This window comes from Manis pentadactyla, chromosome 4, assembly GCF_030020395.1.
Source record: "Manis pentadactyla isolate mManPen7 chromosome 4, mManPen7.hap1, whole genome shotgun sequence".
Taxonomy (NCBI): Eukaryota; Metazoa; Chordata; class Mammalia; order Pholidota; family Manidae; genus Manis; species Manis pentadactyla.
The window spans coordinates 126534083-126548353 of record NC_080022.1 but is presented as its reverse complement, the minus strand read 5'-3'; the positions used below and the strand labels follow the sequence as shown (position 1 = coordinate 126548353).

The 14271-nt window shown below is 40.3% G+C and overlaps 1 protein-coding gene across 3 annotated transcripts in view; it reads left to right on the top strand.

Annotated features, from left to right (window-relative positions):
* The first annotated feature begins 626 nt into the window (after positions 1-626).
* Positions 627-14271, top strand: part of MAP2K4 (mitogen-activated protein kinase kinase 4) — a 145711-nt gene continuing 132066 nt past the window's right edge. Inside the window, exons 1-2 of one of the 3 annotated variants that reach the window (XM_036920702.2) lie at positions 627-808; positions 10732-10764. In XM_036920702.2, coding sequence (XP_036776597.2) covers positions 694-808; positions 10732-10764 — 148 coding nt within the window. In that variant the 5' untranslated portion in view covers positions 627-693. The remainder of the gene's footprint in view (positions 809-10731; positions 10765-14271) is intronic. The other 2 variants (XM_036920705.2, XM_036920703.2) reach the window with 2 other exon arrangements.

Here is a 14271-nt window from a genome sequence, read left to right as displayed (position 1 = left end):
AGGGGAAAACGGTGATGAAGACAGGATATTTTGGGAGGTCAGGGAATGTTGGGTGCTTAAGGTACTGTTTCCAAATTTCATGTGCATACACATTACCTAGGAATATAGGTTTTAATTCATTTGTTTCATAATGGGCGCGTGGACAGTGTTTTAAGCAGCACCAATTAGGAGCCCCCAGGGCATGTAGAGGGTTGGGGCGTCAGGCAGGGCTTAACAGGAACTCCAGATGAAATTATAGCTAGAGCCGACTCCTCTCTGGAAGTGCCGTGCCAGAGACCAGACAAGAAGCGTGACCCTTGGAATCCCTCTCAGCTGTACTATTCTGATTTTGGATCAGAGTTTGCAACAGAGGGGCTCTGACACTTTTGGGGTCATAGACCTCTGTGGGAATGATGAAAGCTAAGTACCCTCCTACCGCCTAAATGCCCACACTGATTCTGCCAGCCGCTGGAGGCCCCGCGGGTGCAGGACTCCCACCTGCCTCGGGTCCCGCGACCGGGGCGGTTCGGCTGTTCGGGGCTCAGCGGCTCCGCGTCTGGGGCCGCCGGGCGTCAGGTCGGGCGGGGGCGTGCCGGGGGCGTGCCCAAGGCGCTGGGCAGGGCCAAGGGCGCTGGCCGCGCCCCCGGCCGTGCGAGAGGCCGAGCTTGCTGCATTGCAGCCGCCGCGGCGCCGCTCGGCTCCTCACTCCCAACAATGGCGGCTCCAAGCCCGAGCGGCGGCGGCGGCTCCGGGGCCGGCAGCGCCAGCGGCACTCTGGGCCCCGTAGGGTCCTCGGCGCCGGGCCACCCGGCCGTCAGCAGCATGCAGGGTAAGGAACGCAGTAGCGCCGCGACCCCGGCCCCCTGGCGCGGCCGTCGGCGTCGTCGCGGCCTGTCCCCGTGGCCGCGGCCGCCCCCAGAGCCGGCTGAAGAGGCCGCGGGAGTCGCCCGTGCCGGCCGCCCTCCCGGCCTCCTGGCTCCCCACCCCGTGCGGCCGCCTCGGCTCGGATCCCGGCTCCGGCCGGCGCTGGCCCGCACCGCGGCCTCCGCCTGCGACCGGCCCCTCGGCCCGCCGGGCTGCCCCTCCGGCCCGCGGGGCCCACCTGGCCGGCCCGCCCCCGCGGCCGCCGCTCACCTGGCGCCCCCCCGCGTTTCCGGAGACGCGCCGGCCGGCCGCCGCCGGCAGGGAGGCGCCGCCCGGCCTGGCCGCGGGTTCCCCGGCGCTCAGGTAGGCGGCGGCCGCGTCCCGGCCCGGCGCCCCTCGGCCCTGCGCCCCGCCGCCGCCGCCGTGGGCCCCGCTCGGGCCATCTTGCTTCCCTTCAGGGCACGGCTGGAGCCGAGCCACGAGATGACCTCTGGACCCCGCGCTCCTGCTGGACCCCACGGTTCCAAACTTTTGCAGGGTTTCCGTGCGCTGGGAGGGGCGGGGGGTTGCCAGGCCTGTGCCACCTGTAAGGTAGTCAGACAGCCCTTGGCCTGGGAGAGGCAGTTTGTTCCGGGCCAGCCTGTGTTAGCATTGAATGCAGGAAAACAGACGGACAAACAAAAAGTGAATTCGGTTTAAACGGAGAGATACGGTAAATAGAAAGGCAGGGGTCAAAGTGGTCCTGTGTGGTGTCCGGACATCTGAAGCAGCTCCCCTAATTAATGGCTTTCTGCACTGGGAATGCTTATTAGCTCTGCAGGGCTCTGGACCAGGGGTGTTGTGAAAATACCAGGCCCCAGCCCATTAGGGACCGTTTCCTTTAGTTGACTGGGGAATTTCGAACAGTAATGTTATTTTTAAAACAGGGAGTCTCAGAAATCTGTGGACTTTAGACTGCTGATGTTAAATTATTAGCAGAATCATTTAGGGTATCCTCCTGTGGTCAGTGTGACCATGATTACTCTTTGATTAAACTCTTTTAAAGGGCTCCTGGCTCTGTCTTAATTATGTGTCTAGTTAGGTTCAACATTTATTGATTATTTCGTTTTATGAGAGTGTGTGACTCAGGAGGCAGAGACAGGATTTTATTCACTTTTGTATCCTTGTCGCCCTCCCCATAAGATAGATGTGTGTGTGTGTGTTTGTGTGTGTATAGATATATGTATATATCTATCTATCTATATATATAGAATGGTGACATATATGTAGACAGGATGATGTCAGAGCTCAGAGGACACTTGCTGTGCAGGCCCTCAAATAATTCAAATTGAATTAGTTATTGGATGTCACTGTATTGCACAGCACAGTATACAAAGTACAAGATGGGCTTCCTGATCTTACAGCTGTACAGTCTAGTTGGTGGTGGGAAAATGAAACAGCAAAATAAAAATTTTGGGTTGTATTGCCTATCTAAAATGGGCAACTCAAAAAGCTTATAAAAATAATCCAAGATTTTTTTTGGGGGAAGGGGAGCTTCAGGTTTTTTGGTGGATGGTAGGGAGGCTGATAGTTTGAAAAAGCTGTATAAATTTATGTTTTGTTAAAAAAATACTGAGCATCTGCTGAGTGCCAGACATAGTACTCTAAAGCTGGGTATACAGAAAAAAGAGAATTGGACAGTCTCATCCTGAAAGGATAGGGAAAAGAAGATATTATGCAGTTAAATGAAAATTACTGAGAAAAATGTTATGAAGGTAACATGCTGGGTTTTGTGATAGACTGAAGGAGAGGGCAGTCTGCTTTGATGAGGTGGTCCAAGAAGACATGTCTGGAAAGATGACACTCTTAGGCTAAAGAAAAGGATTCTAGGCAGAGCGAACAGTGTATGAAGTTTCCAAAGAGGGGAAGAGCTTGGAGTGTCCTAGGATCTCAGTGTTGTTGTGGCTAGGAATTGTTGTGAGGCTCTCCTTTCTGCTTCCCCACTCCTGTGTTTGTGTTTTGATACCTGGTAATATAAACTTTCTAATAAAGCAGAATCCATTTCAGAAGGGAGGAGGAGGATGTAAGACTTCTGCATGAATTATTGATTGATTTTCTAGGAACCTGTTGTGTGTGTAGCCTTAATTGATTTAGGAACCTGTTGTTCTACCTTGTTCTTGAACCTCTTTGGATTATTACTCAGAACGAAGAGAAGCACTTGAATTTCTTAGGATGTTGGCCAATACAATCCAGGTTATAAAGTATGACTTTAAGCAGCAGTTTAGGATCTTTGCTTTGTAATGTTAGGGCCTAACTTCTCATATATCATCTACCAAAGACCTGTGGCTTTACATCAGACTTCAGATTCTTAGAAGATATTTGGGATACACCATCCAGTCCCCGAGTCTGCTTCTACTTGCCACCCCGAAACACTACTTTCCTGGGAGTTGTTACTGCCCATGGTCTTTCACAGGATTCAGTTGTGGGACATATAAAGGATACATTTCATCTAACACACATGGGAGGTTCTTCAGTGTGATAAGCACCGTGCTGGGCACTGGATAACTGCAGTTTTTCATTCCTTGAGGTTTATGACTCAAAAGTGGTCCAAGTTAGGAGACATTGTTTTCTTGATATTTCATTCAGAGCTCTGAATTTGAATGTCCTCATCAGGATTTAAGATTTTTTTGACCTTGGGTAAGATTCTTATCGAGCCTTAGTTTCTCAGTAGGAAAGTAGGAATGCTTTCCTCTCAAGTGTTTTGAGAATGCATTTAAAGCCGGGGCCTGACATATAGTAAACATGTGATACAAGTTAGCCATTGTTAATAGCAACAGAATGTTACCTTGGAATGGTCTCTTTCATTATTAGTAGATGAGTCTCTAACCCCTTATGATCCACCACATAGCCTCTTTAGCTTCATTATTACAGGGTCCTGTCCTTCTTTCTAACCTGTTGATTTCCATTTTTCATTATTGAACATTTCCTTTCAGAATATTCTTGATGAGACTTTACCCGGGTTCAGGTAACGTCTCTGCCTTGTGCAAGCTCTGTGACCTTGGAACATTTGAGTTTCTCATCTGTTAAAATAGGGGTAATTTCCTACCTTACAGGAGTGTAGTAAGCATCACATTATTAGATTAATGCACATGAACATGTTTGGAAAATTACAAAATATCTATGAGTGTAGAAGGGTTGTTCTTAGACATGGTTTTTACCTGCTTTAGGTACTAGTCTCTTAAAATGAAATAGATTTAAAAGATCTCATAAACATAAAAATATATAAGGCTTAAAGAAAACTTCCTTCAACTTTACTCTGGTAGCTGAGAAATGTTAGTTTTTAAAACATGGTTAGACTAGTTAGAATCTGTGACCGATTGAAAAACATGGAGGTATTTATAGAGTTCTTGTTACATGAAATAGTTATAAAGTATATGTTGTAGGTGCCTCTGAGTTTCCTAATGTGCTGATCTATGCAGTTTCTCTTTTTCTCTTCTTGGGTCTCAAATACAGATGTGTAACAGAAAAGTTATGGACTAGTTCAGTTCTTACCTATTTATCCTCAGCTGAACATTTTAGAAATACCAATTTAAGTAAAAATGATGATAGCTTGATCCTACTTTTAAAAAACACAAAACATAATTACAGCATGGTTAACTATTAAATAGTTAATAATACTGTTTTGTGTATTTAAAAGTCGCTAATAGAGCAAATCTTAAGAGTTCTCATCCCAAGAAAAAAATTATTTATGAATATATGGTGATGGGTGTTAACTAGGCTTATTGTGATGATCATTTCACAATATATACAAATGCTGACTGAAGTTGTACACCTGAAACTAATACCTCAATTAAAAAATTACAAAATAAACCTATACACAAAATTTTCAAACATAATGAAGCATATCTGTTAAGAAAAAGTGAAGATTTAAAATCAATATGCCATTTTTTCTCCGGGGAATGTTTGAATAAATAAAATATATATGAAATGCCCTATTTGTGATTGTATTTGACTGTGTTTTTATCATTTAGTCTATGGTTTTGAAGAACTATAGGAGGGTGCCTTAATCTTAATTGTAAAGAACTGAATTGTGTGGACAGCAGATATAATTCTGTACCCTAGAATTGTTTGCCCTTCCTGGTATATTGCATACTATTTCTTTTACCATTTATTTGACCTAACCTGATACAAGTCCAGCCCAACAAACTGGGCCCCCCTCAAAGCACACACTGCATTTCTCTATGTTCCCTTTAAAATGAGAGTAGCCCTAGTATTAAAGTTAAAGTAGAAAAACATGTTTCAGAATACTTACTTTCTCATGTTCTCCATTAGCGTACCCTATCAGAGGGAATGTGTACTGAACCTTGTTTAAGATAGGAAATTGGTTAACCGTGTATTTTGAGTCATGTTTTCCTTTTCTTATAAATTTCTCTCCATTTCTTTTATCTAATTTGAGAAACTGGGCTTAACTGAGGTCCATAGAATTGTCCTTATTTTAGGGGTCTGGAGATCATAATCAACATCACACACGATCCAGGTCGATCTCCATCTCTACGACATAGAGGTGGCCCAAATTATACAACCTGAGAAACTTTAATTCAGATTTAAAATTAAGAGGGGAAACTAATAATTTACAGAGCTCCTTTTCACTGTCTTTACCTATTTGGATGATTATATAAGCATCCTTTAAGGACAGATGAGCACAGTCCCTTTCATAGATTAGGAAAAGGACATTTCAGTCATTTGCCTTCACAGAGGTAGGTTTTAATCCACCTGTATGACTGGTAGGCCTTTGTTCTTACTACTAGAAGGTTCCCATGGGTTCTCAGAGCTCTCTTTAAGTCATTTCAGCCATTTAGGTCTGAGAGAAGAATTTTTGCCAGAAATGAATCAGATTCACGAATAGAAACAAGAGGTTATTTTAGATTTCATTTGGGTGGAAGCATGTTTGGGTTGAGTTTGGAGCCTTGGTGCTTCCACTGCTCCTTTATGTTCTGAGTTTTAATGTCCTAGAGGGTTTACATGGCCTTTTGAACTTGGTGGCTTTGTGATTGGGAATGTACAAGTAAGTAGAAAACTTTTAATTAGCCACTGGCCCAGGAGGCCAGTATATATTTGAAAGGTAATAGAATTCTTTAAATATCACACACAAAATATAAAATAAACCCGTTTAACCTAAGAGTTAACATATGTTGTCATCCTGGCTGAATTTGTCATCTGGGCAAATTGCTGTCTCTGCTTTAGGCATGGGTTAGCTTCTGCCCTTTTCCCCCCAACACCAGGAAGTTGTCACATGTTTCTTCATACTCCAGGCAAGGTTGAAAGTAAATGTATGTACTCACAGAAAGGATTCAAGGACAAGTAGTGCCAAGATTGACCTAACTTGTGGCTGCACAGTGAAAGCTAGCATTGACCACTAGCTAACACAGGGTGGGTTTTCTGAAAGAAGGTACAATCTTGTTATGCACAACTTGATTCTTGCAGGAAAAACATCATTCCCCACCATGGGGAAAGGTGATTGGAGTGGATACCACAGCAGCTTTTTAGGCCATATTTCTTCTTAGCAAAAATCACTCAAACAAAAATTGAAAAAGAGGGAAACAATAAACATGTTGCTAAATATATCTTTGATATATATCTGACAAGTCTGTGCTATTCATTGCCTGGCTTTGCTAAAAAATATGGGACATTACATGGCTCTCCTGATGAGTTTGCCAGGATCCTGAGCTCTGTGATAGGTTACTGCCAGGGGACAGTATCCACTTTTTGGAGTTGTTGGAGTCCTCAGGACACCACCAAACTGTCTAGAAATGGCTGTAGCAAAGATGTAGAGAGTTGCATGGGGATCCCTATGCCATCTGGAGTCCTTGCCTTTTACCTCTCTCAAGATGACTGGGAATGAAAGGAGAGTGGCTGCTTTCAGGTAGGTTAAGCTGGTCTGATAGGGAAGGTGCCACAAACATTGCTCACCTGAGGGAGAGACCAGGAACATTGACTATGGTACTAATAACCAGGTCTTTTACAGCCTCTGTGTTGGACATTTCAATCATTACAAAATGCTTTTGGGTGCTATATTCTATTTTACAGATGAGAAAATAGGGGCTCCTGGAGGTTAAATACTTGCTCACAGTAACATAGTTAATCAGTTACTTTCCTTGGGTATACTAGGCTTTTATTAAACAGTCTTGAGATGGTAATACAGCATTTAGTTACATAACCAAAGAGTAAATAAAGTAGTCATTGGCCACAGGGAGGAAAAAGAACTGGCATATGAGAACTGACAAATGCCTGACTTTAAAAAGATATGGAAAGGATTTGATTAGTATTTATAAAATCATGAATGGTTCTGGATGATGTAAACAATCTAGAATTATTAAATTAAGGTAGCTTTTTAGGTGTGAGAAGGGTAAAGCAAGGAAAGCTAAGGGTAATAACAGCAGGAAATAAATCTTGTGGAACTTACTTTAAGTACAACCAAAGTACAAAGTTTGGACAAGCTTAGATAAATCCTTAGATGTTAGAGCCATAATGATGTTCTGTGAGTAACGTGGCTGTAAGTCCAGGGAGAGGAAATCCCAGGGCAACATACCTCTAAAAACTGAAATCAGTCAAAGGGAGAAATAAAGTTTAAAACCCGTTTATTGCTTACAAACTGCAGTCCGGGGCCTTCTCTCTCTCCTGCTCCTGTGGAAGCAAAACTGGCCCTCCCCTCACCTCTCGGCTACGGATAAGCCCTCCTTGCCCAGGTAATTACCCATTGATATGGAGATGAACTTCTCTCCGCCCCTGAGGAATGATGCAAATGCACTAAAGCCATACTTCTTTCCACCTCTGAACGCCTATTGATATGCAGATGTACTAAAGCCAGGCGAGATATTCTGGAAATGTTACAATTCTACCCACAGTTGCAGTTTAAGGCACATATCAAAATTTCGAGGTGGAAGTTGGAAGGCTGCAAACAACTAGATTATTCATGCTTGTGTTGGAAGGAAGACTTGGTTAGCTTGCTCTGTGGGCGCGACCTAGCAAGGCAGTCCTGATTTTCTTAGGTCAGCTGAGTTCCTAATCCATTTTCCGCAGTACTAAAACCCAGGCTGTCTAAGGAGCCGTGAGAGGAGGAAGTGGGAAACCTCTTGTGCGCCTGCCTTGCTTCTTCCCTGAGTGGAACCAGCGACTCAGAGGAAGGGGACCCAGGAACTGCAAAACCCCATGAGGGCCATTACACTAGCAAAATTAGGTTCAGACACAGTTTTCAGATTCTAAGATAGGATTGTCTGATATTACTCTTAATTTTATATGTAAATAATGAACCCAGGGCTCAAGTGAAGTGGTTTATTTCAGTTGGGACTAGAACCCTAGTCTGACATTCTTCATACCATTTTGTACTTTCCAGATGGTGTCTACCTTTTGTTTGTATGTACACATAACATCCTAACTAGCCTTTTAGCCTACTACAGATAAGCTCACTTTATTTGGGGAATACAGCAAATTGTATGTTTTGAGTGATGGCCAGTTAAGGGTTCTCACGATAGAAAATGTGGAAAAAGAGGGTGAGGAGGGCTCAAGAAAAAGGAGAGGAGAAGCCCTACTTAATTTCTGTATTTCTTTTGTAGGTTTACTAGCCCTCTGCCCTATGCGATATTTATTCTTAGGGGTCTAAGATTTCATGAAAATAAACTTGCCTAGGACCACTTAAAATGAAAAATACTAAAATCTGAAGCAGAGGATCATGTATGTGTACACACACACACACACACACAGTCTTTTAGAAGTCTAGAAAGATTTAGTTACTAGCTTTTTATCTGATGTAACTGATAAGATAAATGGAATTCCAAGGAAAAGGTGAGCCGTTATGTTCCAGTTAGTTTAACCCTTGCTTGCTGATGAACTCTGGGTCAGGTAGCAAGTCTTCTGAATGAGAAATAATGCCGAGATGGATATTGGTATGAGACCTCAGAATCCATTCACCTGGTTACTTTATCCATAATCAGGTAAAATGAGCAAGTTTTAGTTATGCTTTGAGACTTTTCATCCCCTTCCCTCTTTAGCTACTTACATTGATTCTTTACTGATGACAGAATGTCAAGTTTTGAGAATTTTTTTAGCACTTAAAAATGGGCTTAATTTCCAATGTGTTTAGAGCAGTAATTGGTGACATTCTAACATTCTCAGTTCATATACCTTAAAATTTTTTTTCTTATTTTTTATCCTATAACTTATTTTTACACACTCTGTACACAGCCAACTCATTCTTTTTCATATATCTTTCAAGCTTATATTTCTTACTCCGTTCTCCAGTCATACTGCTGTTTTGTTCGTCTCTTCTCTCACCTTTTATTTGTGCTACAGAGTTGCAAACCATTGGTCTTTAGATAAGGAGAGAAGAGTAATGTTGCTTTAAATTGGTTCAGTGTTCCATCAGCCTCCTGTGCAGGCGGTCAGGTAACTTGTTCCTTCCTGCTTCCAGTGGGAGCAAGTGGGCCATGACTTCTGAACTGTGACTGAGGCCCGTCTATGCTCTCTATCCCTCTGCTGCTTCCAGAGAGCCGGGTTCCTTACCTCCTGACTTAGGCTCTGCTCATTTTGCCTGATGGGAGGCTGGCTGGCTTTTAGTTGCTTAGGTTTATAAGACCCACGGATCTGCGGTGCCTTCTTTCTGAAGCCTGTTCCTTCTGCACATCTGGCAGGGTGGCATAGTGAGTGTCAGTGGAGAGATGGGTGTCTGTGCTGCCCCCAGGTTTGCCCCCAGTACTATTCTGTAAAGGGCCTCTATCCCCGCTTCCTCCCACGTCACCATTTGTGTGATTAGGTGGTAAGCAGTCTGTTACTTTTGTGCCCCAGAGTTACCTTCATGGCAGAGTAGATAACACTGCCATTTTTTGGATTTTGTATATCATAGGTAATATATTTATCTTCTTTGACGCCTAAGTATTTTGGTTGCTAGATAGGAAAGACTACTAAGACATATTCCTTCTTTACTCCTGGCCTTTTCCCTTCAAATTTTGTTTTAATTTGTATAAATACAAGCTTGAATGATACACATTCTAAATTGAGTTTCTCCATTTTTTTCTTCAAAGCAGTGGGTAGACCCCTAAGAAAATCAGACATTCACTCAACAAACTAAGGGGTATTTTGAGAACTGAGAGTTTTTTAGAAGGTTTTTGTTTTAAACAGCTTATTTTACTGGGTGCATTTTACAAAAAATTACATCTATATACAATGTGTGCATAAGGTATAACCATATCCAGTGGATTTGGAAAAATACATTCATGTTTCTAAGGAGAACAACAGGTTTTGTTCACATAATTTCTAAATTCTGCCTTATCTTTCTTAGGGACATGGGTTTTTTTCAGGTGTAGTTTAGAATAATTTCAGCACCTCTTCAGGAGCTCATTGTCTTACCATTTAAAGTTAGCTAACTGACTAGAAAATGTTGCTCTGTATGTTTAGGTTTCAATTTGTGAACTACTAAAGCTTTGGACTTGGGTACTAATTAATCATGAGCAGTTCTAAGTGAGTAATTTGAGTTAATGAAACAGCTTGTATGTTCTGAATTTGTAGATTGAAAAAGTGGACAAAACTATCATAAAAGTTTACTCTTAACTTCAAAGGGCTAACAGTTATTCTTTTTAGTGAACAGATGTAGAAAATAAAGGTAAAAACACTGTACCTCTTAGAATTTAAGTTGGATTTCAATTACAAAAAATAAAGTACATCTACATCAGAAAGAGCTGAATTTTTAAAGAAAGCCCATGTGTTATGGTTATCTCTGTGCCGGTGGGGGTTATGTGATATGAACTGTTCTTAAGTTAGTTTTATTCAGAGTGATATTACAATGCAATATCATGTTCTAATTTTGGTTTGTTTGATTTACAGTAAATGAACTGGAACTTATCTCTTTTACTTTAGGCTTTCAGATAAACTTCTGTGAAAAGGCACAAAGTAAGCTACAAATTTTATGATACTATGCTACTTATTTTTTTCATTTTCATCTTGGTATTGGGAATGTGTCCACTATTGTTTCAACTAACAACCATGGCAATTGTACGTTAAAAGAGCTTCCATTTTTCATTTTTTTTCCAAATTAAAAAAAGCCCTGTATTCTTATGTCTTGATTATAAATTGTTCTTGTTTTCACTTGCAATTGAAATAGATGCATATGGTATTCAAATGTATATAGGTATAGAAAGATGTATATAGATATTCAGATATATAAGGTGTAGGAAGATATACTTGATTTAGAACGAGTATATAGGTATAGAAAGATAAGGTATTCATTTGTATATAGCTATAGAAAGATGTATATTGGCATTTGGACTAAACTATAATTTAAATCACAAGTTGAGGAAAGTTCATTTTTAAGATTGTAGGGCAAAAAGTATGTAACTGTACTCAAAGAGCTCATGCTTTAAAGTTTATTTATTTTAAACCATATATTTAAATAAAGCATTTATTTTTTGTCCTTTGAAACGAAGCTTGTTTCTTACTCGTGCTTCCCCTAATTTAAGAAAAATGTTGACATTTAAAAAATGTAAAACTGCATCATATTGTTGCCTTTTTTCTAAATTAGTCCTATTGTGAACATAATAAAACAAGAGAAATGTAACCTTAAAATTGTGTACACAGTGTCTATATGTAGCTTTATAGGTAGACCAAAAATGCCTTTAGGCCTTCTGACTGGTCCTGTCCCTTTCCCATTGTAGAAAGGATAGGCTTGCAGTGCCTCCTGCCTTAATGTACATGGAAGAATCTAACAAGAGAGCACATGTATTCCCACTTGGATGCTCACTTTTGGTTTCCTCCACTCCCTGTTCACACTGCCTGTTTTCTCACATTTCCTTTTTTTTTTCTCCCTTTGTCTTTGGGTGATCCTCCTCATTTTCCAGCTTTTGTGACTCAACACAGTTTTTACATTCATCCATGGAACACATATTGGACAACCCATAAAGAGAGGGGTTGTATTGGTACACAAATGAATAGAATAGGTCCCTGTCCTTAGAAGGCTCTTACTGTAGTGGTCTAGAAATGATCCTGCATTGATGATAAGTGATACTACAGATAAGTAGCTGGAGCCAGGGTGAGGTGTGTGGGAGCAGCTGTGTCCTGGGCACTTTGCTCCTGCTGTTCTATCATGAGAAAGCAAGCATGAGCTGTGCTGTGGGTCTTATCAGAGCTGCTTTGTTGGCTGGAGACCCTGGCTCATAGGTCCATCAGTGGGCCTGCCCCACTTTGGAGTGGCGCACAGCCGTCATTGCTGGCGTGGACCTTAGTGCAGTACTCACACGTAGCAGGGAGTTTTGGTTGGGGTGTTGGTATGGATGGCCAGCTCTTGGTTGACATCATTTATTTTTGTACTGTTGGTAACTATTTTAAGGTAAGTTTTCAGTTGCATATACACACTAGTTTTTCCAAGACTGGTGCTTTGATTTGCATGACTTACAGATTAACAGTGCAATTTTGTAATGTTCACAGGTAATCAGTCTTCCAGTTTGCTCTGGCATATAGAGATTAACTTAAGGTTAATTAATTTCTTTAAAAATAAAGGGCTTAAAATCACCAATGCAGTGTTTTCTCACCTATTAAGGCATACTCTAATTTCAGCATTTCCAGTTTTATTCTAAGAGTGCTTCAAAATTATCAGAAAAATTTACATTTGATTCATTAAAAATAATTATATATCATACAGTAGTTGTGTGTGTGTGTGGGATGGGGTACAAAGAGCACAAAATTAGATATTGTTAAAAGTCCAGTAAGTTTGAATACTACAGCTTCAAATGCGCAATTCTCCATCACAAATCAAAAAGACTATTGTAAGATGATTCTGATGACTAATGGAAGCTCTGAAGGATTAATTTTTTCCCATTGTTTGACTTTTCACATAGTTTTGTTTTTTATATTGCTACATCACTATTCCAATTAGTTTACTACAATTGCCTGTTACAAGTTAGTGGAGTTTTATTGGAGTTATGTGTGTAAATAGCTACACATACAAATAAATAGTGTGAAATTAAATAATTTAATTTTAAAACCATATTTTTATAGAAATTCAATAAAAATCCACTTTGCATATCATAGTCTTCCTTTTTATCGATTATAGTTTGTGCATTTGCTTTTTGGTTTTCTAAATATATATGTTTAAGATAATATATATTTAAGATAATGAGTAAGTAAAGTTATTATTCAAGACAACAGTGTTATATTTTAATTTTTCTAAAGTCTGAATGTGAAACTACTTCAAGGAAAAATATTCTTTTTCAATGTAGAGCACCTACGTTTAGAGGCTTGATTAATTCATCATTTAGAGATAATGATTTTGTACTTGTAAATATGTTTATGTGATGTATGACCAAGTATGAATTAATCATAACTCAGAGGCTTTAGTGAGCTAACTTGTCAACACAATCCTTTACAATATGATTTTCTTTGCTTTATAAGAGCAGTGTTTTTGGAGGGGGGAGGAGATTTGCTAGATTCAAAGTTTTGAGAGATGCTTTTATAATTATGAATTTTACCTTTGTGTATCAGCATTTTGGTTTTTTATTTGGGTGAGAATTTCGACCCATTAAGAATTGTGGGGCATAGGGATTTTCCTCAGGAAATGTCTAACAGAACCCTGTGCTAATCAAAGTGGAAGTAGTTAGAGTTTGACAAATACTCTGTTAATAATTTAGTTTTCACACATGGGCTTTTCCCCCTTGTACTGCAGTGTAAATCCAGCCTATGGCCATGGAATCCTTGAGTGCCAAAGAAGTTTGGGCATGTTGAGGTTCTGTAGCTTTGCCTTGTACACTTTTGGTAGCCTTAAAAACTGATAGTGGCCTTAAAAATTGTTTTACTTGGAAACATTTGCATAGTGATGGGGTCTTTATTTAGAAAATTATATACTCCAGAGCTGTTACCCTTTAAATTATTAATAGAAATTAGATTACAGGTAGTTACTGCTTTTGGTAACACTGTACCACAGAGTATTTTGAGAAAAAAAATGGAGGTGTCCTAAGCAGAATATCAGTTCATTGTGAAATTATTCTTTTAAAATAAACATCTGTAATTGTTTTTAAACTAATAATTTAAAAAAAATAATTTTAAACTAATAACAAGGAAACAATAAAGAGGAGGATGTTCTGTGACTCTTTCTAGAAACTTGAGGAAGTTATTATTAAGTTTACTGACCTGATAAGTGTCTGTAAAATATGATGTTTTTCTCAAGAGAGTATTTGACCTTATTGGAGGTGGAGTATAGAAAACCAGGGGAAGTAAGGAGTGAAGGGAGGGTCAAGTCATCCTGCACTTAAAGCTAAGAGCTTAGAAAATTCAGCTGATTAAATTCTAATTTTCCATTTTATGTAGTAAAAATATATACCCGATGACTATAATTTTATCATTTGGAATTTATTAAACTCAGTTAAGTTTTTCTACAATCATGAGAAACAGAATGACCACATTTGTTAA